The 16,479-nt window shown below is 45.8% G+C and overlaps 1 protein-coding gene across 3 annotated transcripts in view; it reads left to right on the forward strand.

The window, feature by feature from the left end:
• ASAP2 (ArfGAP with SH3 domain, ankyrin repeat and PH domain 2) overlaps positions 1–16,479 on the forward strand; it is a 156,977-nt gene that overhangs the window by 45,924 nt on the left and 94,574 nt on the right. For all 3 annotated transcript variants that reach the window (XM_060117389.1, XM_060117390.1, XM_060117391.1), the window contains exon 2: positions 7,747–7,819. In XM_060117389.1, coding sequence (XP_059973372.1) covers positions 7,747–7,819 — 73 coding nt within the window. The remainder of the gene's footprint in view (positions 1–7,746; positions 7,820–16,479) is intronic.

A 16,479-nucleotide genomic window follows, 5' to 3' on the forward strand; every position in this document is an offset into this window, starting at 1 on the left:
TGCAGCGTGGGTGGTCTGGGGCAGGAAGATGCCTGGGTGGTTCCCATGCGCGCCTGGCCTCCCCAGTTTATCTTTCTCTTCCCCCATTACTGCACTACTTGAATTGCAGAAAAATAAAAGGTTAGTTCCTAGACGTGCAGCCTTGGGGATCGGCGGGGCATGTGGATGGAGGACAGGCGCCGAGACTCTGGGGGTAAAGCAGGAGGGGCACCGTGGGATCCAGGTAGCACGTTGGCCTTACTTGCATTTTCACCTCCTTCTTTCAGAAACTTCCCTCTGCTGTGTTTAGAGGGTGGCTTTGTGTGTGGCAGGCAGCTCTGGGGCCTCAGCAAGCCTGCTAGCTCCTTCTTTCCTCTGGTCTCCCTCGTTCTGGGTTTCCCTCCTCCCTACTTTCCACGCCATCACAGGTCAGGGTGCCAGGTCTTTGGGATGGGAAGCAGGAACCAAGAAGTGGAAGATCAACACACGGCAGGCTAGCCATGTCTTATCTAATCTTCCTCTTGAAAAGCCCAGGAGTAGGTTGTGTAACCCAGTGGAATGCAGATGGTGGCAAATCCGCCACCTGCCTTCATGCACTACCCACCCCCTGGGAAGATTCTGAAGCCCCAGGCTGGTTACACAGGTAGTCTGGGCAGGTGTGCTGGTGCGCCTGGATGAGCTTAGTGGAAAGGGGCTTCAAGGAAGCACAGGGAGTCGGGTGTAAGGGGGATGATTTTCCCGAACGTTAGGGAAGGCAGCTGCAGAAGCCCACTGAGCTCCCTGGCGCCCCTCCGGCCTCTGGAAGCCAGGCTGTCAGCAAACGGGGTGGGGGGCACAGTTCGGGAAGCTTGCCCCTTAGCTTGTGGGAGCTCTCCTAGCCTTTCTTTAGTTCAAAGCCAAATAAATGACCTTGGGCAAGTCACTTAAACTCTGAGTCAGTTTCTTCTACTTTAAATTAGGGGAACTGATGATTTCACAGGGTGTTGTAAATGTTGCCCAAGATAACGGATGTTAAAGTGCTTTGTGGAATTTAAATTGATGTATGATACGCTGGACTGCAGATGCCTTTTTAGACTCCCGTCTCCTGCTGTCTTTGGAACTAAAAGGTGTTTCTCTCAAATGCTGATGACCTTATCTGAGTAACACTGTGGCTTTCATTCCCTGGATACACCTGTAGAGCTTCAGGCGTCCTCCAACTTCACAGTGCGGCCCTTTGTGAGCAGAGGGTGGGCAGAGCTTGGTGTGGCCCCTGCAGGTGTGAGAGTGGCAAGCCCGCCTGGAGGCCTTGCCTTGTGAGTGGGGTTCCTGATGCCTGGGGGTCTGTGCGGGGGGTGGGGACCAGACTGATACCAGGTGCCCACCACCCCCTTGCACTTCAGACCTGGGATTCCACACTCCTCTCCCTAAATGTTAAAGCTGATGTGGCCCAGGGCACCCTGTGCTACCACTAGTCGTGTGGCCCTGCCTTTGTCGGGATACCCATTTAGAGAGTCAGAAACGCACCAGGAAAAGTTTTGGAGAATTTAAAGTGATGGAAAAAAACGGATGCACGTGGAAGTGAAAGGCTGGCAAGAGCTACAAAAGTGTTTTTTTCTGAGTTATTTCCGCTTGTTATCATAACCATTATCAGACCTGAAAATATTTATCCTATTGATTGGGACAGTACTGGGGTGATGGTGTTTCTGAGCAGCTACCTTACTTGGTCATAAGTGTGGTATAGTTTTAGACCCTCTGAGAACCGGAAGACACTGACAACGGCCACTGATTATTGAGTGCCTGCAATATGCCAGATCCTGTATATGTTGATGACCTTATCCTAGGAGGCAGATATTATTATTCCCAACTTATCGATGAAGAAACCGAGTCAGGGAGGTGAAGTAGTTTTCTGAGACTGTGCTGTTAGTAAGTGGAGCCTGGCTGTCCAATTCTAAAGCCAGTGATTTCTAACTTCTGCACAATTCTCCAACAGGACAGCACTGAGGGGCCAGAACTAAGATCCCATTCTGTTGGATTCTTTTCTTTCTGGTGTCTTCCTGTAGGTGACATCGTGGACTTAGAGACGTGGGTGTCAGGAGGGGATTAGGAGACTGAATGGAATGATGGGATTTCCCATTTTCACTGCACACGTTGCTTCAAGTCTCTGGTCAGTTACAAGATGCACTTTTTGAAAGAATATATAAGACACACCTGTGGCAGCCAGTTGACCTCAGACAGGCCCCTGTCGAGGGCCCAGTGGGGATGGTGGGGCTCCGTGTGCTAGGTGGAGTGAGGGTAGGGACGTTGCCCACAGAGTGGGCGTGGTTGGCGGAAGGCTCACTTCGCTCTCCTCGTCTGCGTGGGGGGCTTGGAGAGAAAACGGCCATCTCCAGCCTTCTCTCCCCTGTTGATGTTACCAAAGTGGAGTTCACGTGGCTTGATCCTCGTTTCCTGGGGACATCAGCCTGGCTTGCGATTACGTCGTCCTCTGGGACCGGGACAGATGTGGAAGCCTGGCCTCGCTCTCAGCTGAGGGTCGCCTTCCCAGCCTCTCCTGCGTCACCAGGCCTGCGTTGCCGGCTCTGGCGCAGTGCTCGCACCGCCTCCCTCCCACTTCCTGCCAGGGCTGTGTTAGCACCTTCGGGGATAAGGTCCATTCTGTTTGTGATTAGTCTCCTGAGACCGCCCGTTTCCTGCTTGCATCCGAGCTCTCTTGTCAGCCCCAGGGAGGAGCACTATGGGAGGGTCGGGGGACCCAGGCCAGGCCCTCCCCCTGCCCCTCGTCTCCCCGGGAACGGGGCACCAGGGCCGGGGAGACTGGGGGTGCCTTTCTTTGCTCCTGGTGGGTTGCAGCTGTTTTGCCAAAATTGGCCTTTCCCTTTTCAGCTCCCCCAGATCTCCCAGTAGCTTTCCCCCCCAGTAAAAATCAGGATGTGAAGCATTTTTATAAAGCTGGCATTCACATCATCTGTTTCCTACGTTTCTCTACATTAGTGATCTAGCGGGGGCTGTGTTAGGGGCTGGCCTCTCCAGGCAGAGGGTCCGTGGGGTGCCTGTGGGTACTTGGTTCTTCAACTTTACTTACCTCAGGGATCTCCTTTGTTAACATGGGCATTTGTGCATAGTCTGCGTTCTTTCTGCACTCCATGTTTTCACGTAGTGTGACCCAGTGGGTGTCAGTGATACTAACAGCTGTCTAGACTTGAATCGTAGGAGTGCACTGTAGTTTGGTTATTCTCTTAGGTTAGGCATTTGGGACTCTTTCCCATTTTTTCTCAGCAATATCTACATCCTTAAACATAAACATAATCTAATTTTGTCTATTTTTATTTTTTTAATTAATTAATTAATTAATTTATGGCCGCATTGGGTCTCCGTTGCTGCACGCAGGCTTTCTCTAGTTGTGGTGAGTGGGGCCTACTCTTCGTTGAGGTGCACGGGCTTCTCATTGCGGTGGCTTCTCCTGTTGTGGAGCACGGGCTCTAGGTGCGTGGGCTTCAGTAGTTGTGACTCGCGGGCTTAGTTGCTCTGCGGCATGTGGGATCTTCCCGAACCAGGGATGGAACCCTCGTCCCCTGCATTGGCAGGCAGATTCTTAACCACTGCGCCACCAGGGAAGTCCCATAATTTTGTCTATTTATTTAAAAAAACTTTATGGTATTATGGTGCATGTTTACTTTTGCAACTTGCATCTTTAATATTTTTGTGAAGTTTCATTTGTGTTCTGGGTGGGTAAAAATTGTTCATCTCCATTGCTATGTAGCATTCTGTTATGTGAATACACAACAGTTCATCTATTTTCCCATTGACAGGCATTTGGGTTTGTCCAGTTTTCAGCTACTTAGAAGCGTGTCATGAGCATCCTTGTATGTATCTTCTGGTGCAAACATTCACATACTATGAGTAACTTCAATATTATTAGGTAATACCAAAGTGTGTCCATGTTTGTCCTTAGGCACACGTTTAGCACAGCTGTGATCTAGCCTGGCTATTTATTTGATCTTAATTCTTCATGACACCTGCTGTTCTCCGGGCCTCTGCTTTATTCCCAGGAGGAGGTCGATCCATTATTGCCCTCACTTTAAACCAAGCCTGCAGGCCACATTGCATTTCTGTGCTTCCCAGAAGTGGCCTGGAAATATTTGACACTGTCGTTAACATCTCTGTTACTTCAAAAGTTAAGTCAAATGTGCGCTGAGGCAAAGCCACCATCTAAATATCTGTATGACTCTTTCTTGGCAAAGCTGTCCTTGGGGCACAGGTCTGGGCATTGTTTTGTTTTGTTATTTGGTTTTCTGTCCTTCAGATATGTCATTTCTTCTCCAGTTGGCCTTTCATGAGAGGAACGAGGGGAGAGGAGATGGGACAGGCATGGGTCATGGCCCAAATGGGGAGGCCTGTGGTCTGCTGTCCTCTTGTCCCCTCCAGGGCAGAATCTCTGGGTTCCAAGAAAAAGCCAGGCCCTTCCCACCCTTGCTGGCTCGAATTGTGACCTTAGGGTGCTAGGGACCAAGCTGGCCCTGTGTTGTCGCTTCTAGTTCAGGGCAGGAGCAGCAGGGCCGGCTGACGGTGCAGGAGAAACGTTTGTGTGGATCCTCAGGTCAGGGGTCAGCAGACTCTGTCTGCAAAGGGCCAGATAGTAAATGTTTTAGGCTTTGTGGGCCTAAAATATTTAGGATTTTCAGGCCTAGAGGCAAAATTGAGGCAAAATTATGTTACATCCTTACATAATAAGAGAGAAAAGAAATTTCCACAGAACTTTTTAAATGAAAATTAAAATATAATAATAATGATAGTAATGGAATATAATTTTTTTGGTAATGCAGGTCTACTAAGAAGAGTGGAATTTTTAAAAAAATATCTGTATTGGAGTATAGTTGCTTTACAATATTGTGTTAGTTTCTGCTGTAAAACAAAGTGAATCACCCATATGCATAGGTATATCCCCATATCCCCTCCCTCCCCTCTAGGTGGTCGCAAAGCACGTAGCTGATCGCCCTGCGCTATGCAGCTGCTTCCCACTAGCTATCTGTTTTACATTTAGTAGTGTATATAAGTCCATGCCACTCTCTCACTTCGTCCCAGCTTACCCTTCCCCTTCCCTGTGTCCTCAAGTCCATTCTGTACGTCTGCGTCTTTATTCCTGTCCTGCCCCTAGGTTCTTCAGAACCTTTTTTTTTCTTTTTTTAGATTCCATATATATGTGTTAGCATACGGTATTTGTTTTTCTCCTTCTGACTTACTTCACTCTATGTGACAGACTCTAGGTCCATAGAAGAGTGGAATTCTTTCTGGGGGGATAACATTTCTCTCTCTTTTTTCATTATTTATTTGTTAATTTGAAGTATAGTTGATTTACGAACCTTTCTCTTAATTGGTTGTTCAGAGTTAGTATTCTCCCTCACCCCGGCATCACATGGATTGGAAATATTCATCTGTACAGATCCTTAGTGCATGGCTGCATGAAAACAGGCCGAGGGACAGAAGTGGCTTGTGGACCTGGATGCTCAAGATTCATCTCAGACAGACTGCAGTTTTGGCCCCTTGGGCCAGCATCAGGACATAAGTGCCTCCGTGCCAGATGTAGGTCCCTGTAGGGCCCTGAGAACAAAGACGAAGGCAGCCGTCCAAAGGGAGACAGGCGTGTCGCACGGAGGGAAGAGGGAACGGACCCCCTAGGTGCTCCCAGTGCTTTCCGGGGTAGCCCTGGGGGATGGCACACAGAGGGATGCAGGTACAGAGGAGAAGCATGAAGCGGGGTGTGCTTAGAAACAGTACATGGGACGTGGCTGGAGCTCTTGAGAAAGGTAGCCAGACTGGGGAGCTGGCTAATAAATTTTATTACATTTTAATTTTACTCTAAATATTCCTCTGTGGCCAGTGGCTACCATCCTGGACAGCACGGGTCTGAAAAGGAAAAGTGTGAGCGTCCTCCCAGGCAGGCCGTCCTTTCCCACGCTGCATAGGATCCCAGACCAGCCGTGGACTTGGAGGAGAGCTGCTTCCATGAATAAATAAGAGCCTTGGCTATTAATATAACAGTTTAGGGGATCAAAAGAGATGCTTTTAAAGTGGTTAAAGACAGTTGTTTATTTTCCTCTGAAATATCTGTGAAACATCCCTACAGTCTTGTTTATGTGATGAATTTACTCTCTGAAATTTGCTTTGTAAACTAAAGATCAGCTGTGGTCTAGGTCCTCAGAATTAATGAGGTTTTTGGCCAGACTTAGGGTTTTGCGTAGTTCCTACTTAGGGCCTTATTGTCTATTAGATTTTTGCTTGTTTATAGTTTTTACACACAAATTCTGGTTGTAGCTGCAGCTTTTTTTTCCCTTCTCCTAAGCTTTCTGGTTACAGTTGCAGCTTTTTTTTTCCTTCTCCTAAGTTTAGGTAGATTTTGGAGAGGGCAGGGTGTGGGTGAGTGCATGATCTGGTTGGAAATCTCAGCCTGATTGGTAGAAACTTTTGGTTCCTTGAGACTCTCGAGTTTTATTATTTTTGTTCTAAAATTCCCATGCTGTTTTTATATATAATTGACAGAGACCTTTTCCAGCGTTCAGTCTTAATCATTTTAACTTCTCCTGACCAAGTTCAACCTTAATTATCTGTAAATATGTACTGTAATGAGGGGTGTGTTTTTGAGTGGTGAGGTAATTGCTTTTCTCTCTTGTAATTTTAATTAAAAATCACCTCTACCGCCCACCTCACCTGTACTTCTAAGCTCCTCATAACCGACTAGAAAAGCAACAGTTACTGTTCATCTCCTCTTTCCTGAGTTCAGGAAACAGTGTGTGCCTTTAATGACAAGGGTACAGTTTCCATCTGGTGGCATTTTTACAAGGCTTCCTGCAGTGAATGATCAGGGAGGGGTGTGCCCCACAGTGTAACATGGGAGGGAATTTGTCAGAGTTCAGCTGTGTGATAAAGGGCATTTCCTCTGCTGACCGCCTTCCACACTGAGGCATCTGACTACCTCCAGTTCCCATTTCTCTCAGCACAACTGAGCTAGACCCCTGTGGACAGAATTACTCTGTCATCTGTGGGAGGGCCGGCAGCTGGAGTATTAAAACCTGGTTGAGAGTGGCAGAGTCGATCTCAAAGGCAACTCCCTGACTTTTCCAGCATGTCTGCTGCCCTGCGTCGAGCTTCCGTCCGTGGGTCCCGGCCGGGCCCTCACCTTTGGGTAGCCTTTCCCCGAATCCACTTCCTGCCTGCCCCGTTGTTCTCGCTAGGGCCTGCATGACCTTCACCTCCCCCCTGCTAAGAGTAAGAAGCTTTCAGTGGCTGCCCCTTGTTTCTGGGCTCAGCAGGGACAGCCATTGTCTGGATTGGGGTCCTGCCGGTCTTGCTAGTCTCATGGTCATTTTCTGAGCTGTGTTTTGAGTCCTATTCTCTGCCAGACTCTCTGCTGGGTGCTGAGGATACAGTGGCGAACAGGTGTGTGCCTTTAGAGGAGAACATTAGGAAGTGTGTCTGTTTGATTATGTGGGGGATGGGCCCCTGCGGACTGGCGGAAGCAGAGGTGGTCCAGGTTAACTCGCTTCACCGCAGAAGGCTGGTGTCCAGCAGGCAGTGAGGGCAGAGGCGGCTCGGGGGCTTCGGGTGGATGAGGCACGTGACAAGGTGGTGGCTTTTAGGGACCACCCGCTCCATCTTCCTTCCCACCACACTGAGCACTGGTCCGACGGAGGCAACCCCAGAGGGGCCTCCACGTGGCGCTCCTGTGGCTGCTCTCTGAAGCTGTGATCTAAGCTCAAACATGTTTTAATGACTACATTCTCTGTATTTTAGGCTTTGGACGTGGACCGGATGGTTCTTTACAAAATGAAGAAATCCGTGAAAGCAATAAACATCTCTGGGCTGGGTGAGTGTGCATCCTTTCCTGGGGGTTTCTTTGTGGAAAATTTTGTGTTTTCAGTCCTGATATCATAATGTTAATCAACCATTAATGAATAATCAACCAAACTCCTTTTCCTGGGCATACAAATTAGAGAGGTGAGTTGGGACGTGTAAGTTTTAGAAGCATGGGTGCTTCCGGTTCTCTGAAGTGCAGCTGAGTCTCGCGTGATGACCCTGCATGGACCAGCTTTGTCAGGCTGGCTAAGAACGGTGGACTCACTTCTGCCTCTGTTATTTGGTTTGTGCTGTTAATTATGCCAGATGCCCCTTCCATTTCTCTCTTATCCAATTCTTGCCTTTCTTGTCTGGGAGGAAAATTAACAAGTATAAAAACACGATCAACTATTCAAAGCAATATTTGATCTAGACTTATATAAATAGATTAAAAACAAAAAACACTGCAACTTCTGACCCAGAGATGACAGGCTGCACCTCCCTGCACAAAACGTTACTGATGATAGAAGATACTTTTTTTTTTTTTTTTTCTTTTTTTGTGGTATGGGGCCTCTCCCGTTGCGGAGCACAGGCTCCGGACGCGCAGGCTCAGCAGCCATGGCTCACGGGCCCAGCCGCTCCACGGCATGTGGGATCTTCCCAGACCGGGGCACGAACCCGTGTCCCCTGTATTGGCAGGCGGACTCTCAACCACTGTGCCACCAGGGAAGCCCTAGAAGATACTTTTTAAAAGTCATTACGTGACTATAAAGTTTCACTCAGAAATAAGGAAGTGGCAGCCTTAGGGGACTAGCAGTGGTGAGGAATCTTGGAGAGATTGGAGCAGGGCTTGCAGATAGAGGGCTGCCTGGTGGGAGACACTCCACTGCTGAGGGTGGCAGGTACACTGGGGGCTGCCTGTGGGTGGTGGCCTGGGAGGAGGAGGGGCCCAGGTGCTTGATAACTGTACATTGTCCCCTTCACCCTCGTGGTGTCTCCCTTCAGTGAAAGTAGGAATTGGAGCCGAAGGACTGGGAATGTGTCAGGTGGTTGTGATGTCAGGGGGCATGTGAGTGAGACCTTCTGGAGGACATGTCCCACCTGACACCCCCGTCCCCCAACTAAAGCGCAGTTCACCCTTGAACAGGGCTGGTTTGAATTGCACGAGTCCACCTATACGTGGATATTTCTCAATAGCAAATACTAACATGGTCCATGGTTGGTTGAACCCGTGGATGTGGAGGAACCGCGGATATAGAGGGCTGACTATGAATTATACCCTGATTAATCCCCGCCTTGTTTAAGACTCACCTGTAGTGTGAGCACAACTCCAGTAGCTGCTTTGCCTCTCCTCCAGGGAGGGCTGTGCAAAGCAAGATAGTGAAGGGTCTAGGAAGAGATTTCAGCTACAAAGATGATATTACAATCAAGAATTGCCAAGTATATTTAGGAACAGATTTGGCAAAAGATATGCAAGAACCCGACATTGAAAACATACAAAACTACTGCTGACAGGAACTAAAGAAGACCTAAATAAACGGAGAGGTATATGGTATATGTGGGTTGGAAGACAGTATTGATAAGAGGTCATTTCTCCCCAGATTGATGTCAAGATTCACCACAATCCTAATCAAAATGTCAGCAGGGGCACTGACAAGCTGATTCTAAAATTTAACAAATGCTGTTGGAACAGCTGAATATCTATGTGAGAACAAATGAGCCACGACCCTCTCTCATTCCTTACACAAAAATTAATTTGAAATGGATCACAGATTTAAATGTAAAAGCTAAACCTATGAAACTTCTTGAAGAACAATTAGGAGAATATCTTTGCAACCTGGAGTAGGCAAAGGTTTCTTGGGTAGGACAAAGAAAACGATAAACTTAGAAGAAAAAAATGGATAGACCTCATCAAAATGAAAATCTCACTCAGAGATAGTATCAAGAATAGCCTAACATTTGAAGAACCCCCAAATCAAGAAACTGAAGAACTCATACTTGAGGAAACAGATTTAATAAGGCAATCAGAGCAAGACTGAAAACTAAAATTTGCTAAACGGCAGGCTACACACATAGGAAGAAGGAATTAGGCCCCATGTTGCCTGAACTCAAGGAGTTAAATGGGTGGACCGTGTAAAATAAAAATTAAGAGCCAATGAGAATAGATTCAGAGGGGTCAATATTAGCATCCACCTAAAAGGAGTTCCAGAAGAGGGAAAAGAGAGTGGAAAGGGGGGAATTTTTTTGTTTTTTTTAATGATAGCTGAAAAAAATCCCTGGAACTAAAGAAAGATTTCAGATCTCAGATTTAGAGAGTCCACTGAATTCTAAGCAAAACGAATTTTATATATGTGTGTGTGTGCACATGTGTGTGTGTCCTATGTCCATGTGTATGTATATTTATGTATGGGTGGGTATGTGTGCATATCTCAAGACATGTCCTACTGTCTTGACATCAGGTATAAAGAGAAAATTAAAGAATTACCCAAGATGGGGAGAAAAGCATATCTGTAGGAAAAAATATTGGGGGAAAATATGCTAAAAAATGATTGTTTCAGAGTTTTGACTTTATAGATATTTTTCCTCCCTTTATTTTGCATATTTTATATATGGCAATTACATTGACATTAATATGATTAGACAGGTATTAATTTGTTTATGACAAGTACCAAATGAATGTGAAATAAGTTTGGGAAGGCAAAGAAGAGCAGGGACTTAATTTGTTCTTGACTGAGCTAGTTCCCGACTAAGTGTGAAAGCTTTCTGGACCTGGAGTTGGTGGTGCTGGCTGTCATACCCTGGAAGAAGTTATTTAGCGTAACTAAAGTAGCGTGACTTAGCGTGACTAAAGTAACTTCTAAGAAGTTACTTAGAAGTTACTTTTTTTTGTTTAAATGGATTAAAAAATGTCATACTTGTGCAATGGAATACTGTATAGAATGAAGATGAATTAACTATAAGTATATGCAACCACATAGATGAATGTCACAGATAAAATATTGAGCAAAAGGATACACACTGTGTGTTTGAATAGATACAGATATAGAAATACATATAGATTTCAAAAATCTCCAAAACTATTCTTTTTTTTTCACGCATACACACTGTATTTTATTTTTACAAGAGATAAATAAACTGACACCAAGCGTTGTAAATGGATGACCACAACAAAAGCAACAATGATTGCAGTTACCACACGGAACACACTCATACTATGTCATAATATTGACATTCAGTCCAGTAATCCTCCACTGGAACAGCTCCTTTACTTTGCAGTGAAAATTGATTTGTATATTTTTTGCCTCTGGGTCCTTGTGGGATTTTTTTTTTAAATTCAAACAGAAAGTCACAAAAATTATAATCATCCTCATCAGTTCAGCCAGTCCCATGTAATTGATTTTTTTTCATCTTGATCTTTTGTTAGCACTTTTATGAGTTCATCAGTTTTCCATTAGAGTTCTGAAAATGCTTATTCATTCATTTCAGCAGTATAGTCAGTTACCAGAAACCCGTACTTGTCAGAGTGTTTTCCATGAATTCCTTGAAAATGAAACCCTTTTTTTTTTTTTTTTGCGGTACGCGGGCCTCTCACTGTTGTGGCCTCTCCCATTGCAGAGCACAGGCTCCGGACGCGCAGGCTCAGCGACCATGGCTCACGGGCCCAGCCGCTCCGCGGCATGTGGGATCTTCCCAGACCAGGGCTTGAACCCGTGTCCCCTGCATTGGCAGGCGGACTCTCAACCACTGCGCCACCAGGGAGGCCCTCTGCGCCCTTCTTTGTTACGACTTGCCTTTTGCCCCAATGTGCCACGTTTCGTGTCCTCTTCCCTCTGCACATGCTTTTCTGTCTGCTTGAAGTGACATTTTGCTGCTTGATCGGAGGAAACTGAGGCTTCAGGAAGTTGAGACGTTTGCTCTGGAATTTTAACATGGCATTTTGGACACCAGCCTGTGTCCTTTCGGGGTACCACACCCAGCAGGCTGACCGTCAACCTGACCTTGCAGGGGCCCTCTTTTACCCATCTTTCTATCATGCCAAGTTTGAGTTATTATAAGGCTGTGAATCTGAAGTTTCTTTTTTAAGCCAGAATCCTGACCCTGGAGTCTTTATTTCAGAACAAGGGTTGTCTCCTTCCGAGCAGTCACCTGAGGAAGCCCCGTACCTTCTGCGAGCTCCTGACATCGTTCACAGCATTTTGGATCTCTTCTCTAGGACTGCTTTTAGTAGCACATTCTTTTGGATATATTTAGTGGGGGAATTTAAGGATAGATTAAACTTTTTTAGAACTAGATGTCGGAAATGAGCCAGGCATATTCAGTAAGGGATTGAGCTGCTGGCGACCACCTCGGTGAGGAGCGCTGTGACTACCGTCCTTCTGGCTCTGACTGCCGTTAGTTCCAGGAGAAGTCCCTGAAGTGGCTCCATCATTAGAGTGTTCAACATCCTTAGGCAACTGCTTGCATAGGAAGAACACTCGTTTTATGCATTATTAAAAGAACAGTGAAAATAATTTAGTATTTATGCCTCACACTGCTGTGTACTTTTTCCTGTCTCCTGTTCCTTAATTTATGTGCCAGCAGGACTTTTCTGCCGAGTGTCCTGATTGGTCGTGGGCTGGCCCCAGCTGATCTCTAAGTGATTCCCTGCCCTCCGTGGTCTCTCTCTGCTCCAGGCTGACCGGTGGCTCCGTGCTGCACGAGCGTGTCACAGCCGTATGTGTGTCTTTCACACAGTCTCCCATCTGGCCCTGCTCCTGGTCTGTACGCACGCGCTCTGGTCCCAGGCACCTGTTGAAGGCCTGCCCAGCCATCTCCATCAAGCTGAGACTTGACGTGGTGTCAGCCTCCTTTAACTCTCGGTATTATTAGTTTTCTGTGACTGCTGTAACAGGTTACCACAAATGGAGTGCCTTCAGATGACACCGATTCACCTACAACTCTGGAGGTCAGAAGTCCAAACTGGCCTCACTGGGCTGAAATCAAGGTGCTGGCTGGCTTCCTTCCTGGAAGCAAGAAGGTTTCCCTGCCCCTTCCAGCTTCTAGAGGCCCCTGAGTTCCTCGGATAGGGGCCTCCTTCCATCTTCAAAGCCAGCAATGGCTGGTCGAGTCTTTCTCAGGCTCCGTCACTCTGACGCTGTCTTAATCTGCATGGGCTGCCGTAACAGTACCACAGCCTGGGGGGCTTAAACCACAGACATTTGTCTCCCAGTGCTGGAGGCTGCAAGTCCGAGATCAGGGTGCCATCAGGCATGCTCTTGTTCTGGTGAAGGCTCTCCCCCGGGCCTGCAGAGAGCCACCTTCTCACTGTGTCCCCACGTGGTGGAGAAAGAGACAGAGACAGAGAGCGTAGGCATGCCAGAGTGAGCGGGCTCTGGACACTGATCCTATCTTGAGGGCCCTACCCTCTTAAGCACATCTAAACTTTATTATCTCCCAAAGGCCCACCCCCCAAATACCATCATACTGGGGGTTAAGGCTTCAGCGTATGAATCTGGTTGGCGAGAGGAGGGGAATGACCCTCAGTTCAGTCCCTAGCAGACACTGACTTCTGCTTCCCTCTTCCACATCTAAGGACCTGTGATTACATTGGACCCACCCAGTGATCCAGGATAATCTTCCCATCTCCAGTTGAGCTGATTAACAACTTGAATTCCATCTGCAACCTCAGATGGCATAATATCCCTGCCTGCACGGATTAGGAGTGGATATCTTTGTCAGGGAGGGGACAGTATTCTGAACACAGTTCCCCTCTGAATTGTGAGTTTTGAGGTTGAATCAGTTTTGATTTTTCTTTCAGCCAAAACTGAAAGAGTATCTAATATGCAGACTCTGTTCTCTCTTTAAATCTTGCTCTTTATAAATAGTTTTATGTCTGTTGATCTCTGCCCCCCAGTTAGATGACAGTCCCTGAGGTCCGTGACCTGTTCTGAAAGGCGATGTGGTTTAGGATAAAGAACACATGGGCATTAAGGTCCAGGAACCCTGGAGTCAAAAGCTGGTGGTGCCGCTCAGAAAGTCTGTGACACTGGGAAAGTTGTTTATCTTTCTGAGCCTCAATTTCCTCATATGTAAAAGGAGAGTATTAATATTTCATAGGCTTGTTAGTGATGAGTAACTGAGATAACATGAAAAAGGGACAGATGTGGTTCTGGACACATGAACAGCATGACAGCTGCAAATGTACCTTCTGTGTGTCCCTGCAGTGGTCAGCACAGAGGCCGACAGACACATAGTAGGTGTCAGTAATATTCATTTGTATGTTATTACGTTTCTGCTGTAAGTTCTTACACTCTCCTCTTAGTGTAGGAGATATCGACTTAAAATTTTAGGGGTAAACAGGGTTTATACAGATTTATGTATGTAGAAGGGGCAGGGGAGTCGTTGAGATGCCTTGGAGCAGCCAGCTGTGTTGTTTACAGCCTGTGAGCTAAGCCTGGTTTTTAGCATCTTAGCACATATATACCCAATAACCTCAGTATTGCCTCTAGGCGCCTACAGAAGCCTTTAATCTCTCTCTCTTGCTTTTAGGAAAAGTTTGCCAACCCCGTTTTAGAGTTTTAGAGTTTTAGAGTTGCGGTTCTGAAACTTGAGAGTGCCCCAGAGTCCCTTGGAGATCTTGTTAAAACACAGATTGCTGGTCTCTACCCTCAGAGTTTCCAGCTCAGTAGGTGCAGGATGGAGCCTGAGTATTTGCTAGTTGAATAAGTTCCCAGGTGATGCTGAAGCTGCTGGTCTTGAAAATACCACCTTAGACACCCCTGCCCCTCCCCCCGCCCCAACTTTAAACATTGGACTGAGCCAAAAGGTTATCAGTATGTTCCCAATATATGCAAAACAATACTTTTACACAATAGCAAGTATACTATGTTTGCTCCCAGTTTTCAAAAGGATAACAACACAGCTAGATGTATTTTCTAGAGTGTCTTATGTACAGGTTTGCAAAAGCAGTTATGATGATTTGTCGAGAAACTGTTTCTACAGTATTTTTTCCCACTTATAATAGACTGCTATCTGACCTCTTAAAAAAAAAAAACAAAAACCCCAGTTCATATTTATTCTAATACTGTTCTGAGTCTGAACTTTCCCAATCTCTGTCTCAGCTCATAGGTGTTTTTTTTTCCCCCCAAGAAGTTGATGCTAACATTTTTCAGCTATTTGACATATCAGTGGGTGGAAAAATTCATCTTTATCAAGAAGGAAGCCACAGAAGACTTTGATTTTCACTTCTCTAGAATTACTGTATCTTAAAGACTTGGTGGAGCTATTCTTACCGAGAGTGGGATATCCCTTCTTTACCCTTTTTTAGAGAAATTGGCATATCCTGGAAATGAAAAATACAAAGAAAGAAATGCTAATTTTCCCTCAAACCCATACCATCTTCTACCTACAAAAGAAAATGAGAATTTTTGTGTGTGTTTCTCCCTGTTGTTTGCAATGCTAATTAGAATGTGGCTATTAAATTAACACAGAATTGTTTCTATTACCATATCATAATTAGGATAGAGCAGTTCAGAAGAAATACATGTAATTGTTTAGGAAGTGAAATTTCATTGTGCGTTAAGAAGGTACTATATCTGGCATGATTTCCCACCTGTTACATAAGAAAATAACTAAATTATAATCCTCAGTGTTTGTCAAGAATAAAGTGAAACTGGTATTCTGCTACATTGCTGTGGCCTTGAAAGCTGGTGCATGGAGTTTTTAGAAAGTAGTTTGGCCGTGCACATCAAGAAAAATAAAATCTTTATTGGGGATGCTCGTTGCGTTGTTGCATTGCTTATCAAAGTGAAAAACTGAAAGCCTCCTATAACTAAATTAGAATGTAGCTACTTGATGGAATTATGGTTATGTAGCAACATGAAGAAAAATTCTTATGATGAAGTCTTCAGACAATAAAACTGAGGATACAAAGCATGTGTGTATACCATATCTGTGATTTAAAAAAAGAATAGATTGTAACAAGTGGTGATAAAGCAAAGAGAGTACATCTGTATTGTTGTACTTTCATAAATTTGAGTGGAAACATAACAATAATAAAAATCTGACACTCATATAAGGTATTCATTATAGGCCAAGCACTGTGCTAATAAATAAATACATAAGTTTAATCCTCACACCAGCTCTGTGAGCTAGGTACTATCAGTGACTCCATTTACAGGTGAGGTCAGTGAGGCCCAGAGGAGTGATTGACCCAGGGCTGTCTAGCTGGCAGTTAGAGGAGCTGAGATTCAAAACCAGATGTGCTTCCCAGTCTCTGCTTATGACCACGGCACCACACTGCTTGGATGTGAGCGAGGGTGCACGGGGGAGAAATACCGAGCAGTAATGCCATAGGAGTGTCTTAGATGTCATATGGCTGATGAAAAACCTCCAGGTGGTTTTGCTTGGTCACAAGTTCAGTGGGAGCCAGTAGATGACAGGTGTGCCAAAGGTGAGCACAGGTGACCTTAGGGAAGTGTGTAGTGCTGCTAAAAAAGGTAGTTAGTTGTCCCACTCTTGTGTTGTAAGAGCAACATTTTAGGAGGAAGCTCGTGTTAGAGCTGGAAACCTTGTGGTAGGAGGGGTGTTGGAAGGTCCTAGGATGTCTTTGCTTGGGGAGGGTGGGAGAAGACGTGTCTGTAGGCTTGCCTCTGGCATGAGGAAGTGAGACATGTAATCTGTTCCTCTCTCCTGGGTAGTTTCATGAGAGTA

Source organism: Mesoplodon densirostris, chromosome 14 (assembly GCF_025265405.1).
Source record: "Mesoplodon densirostris isolate mMesDen1 chromosome 14, mMesDen1 primary haplotype, whole genome shotgun sequence".
Taxonomy (NCBI): domain Eukaryota; kingdom Metazoa; phylum Chordata; class Mammalia; order Artiodactyla; family Ziphiidae; genus Mesoplodon; species Mesoplodon densirostris.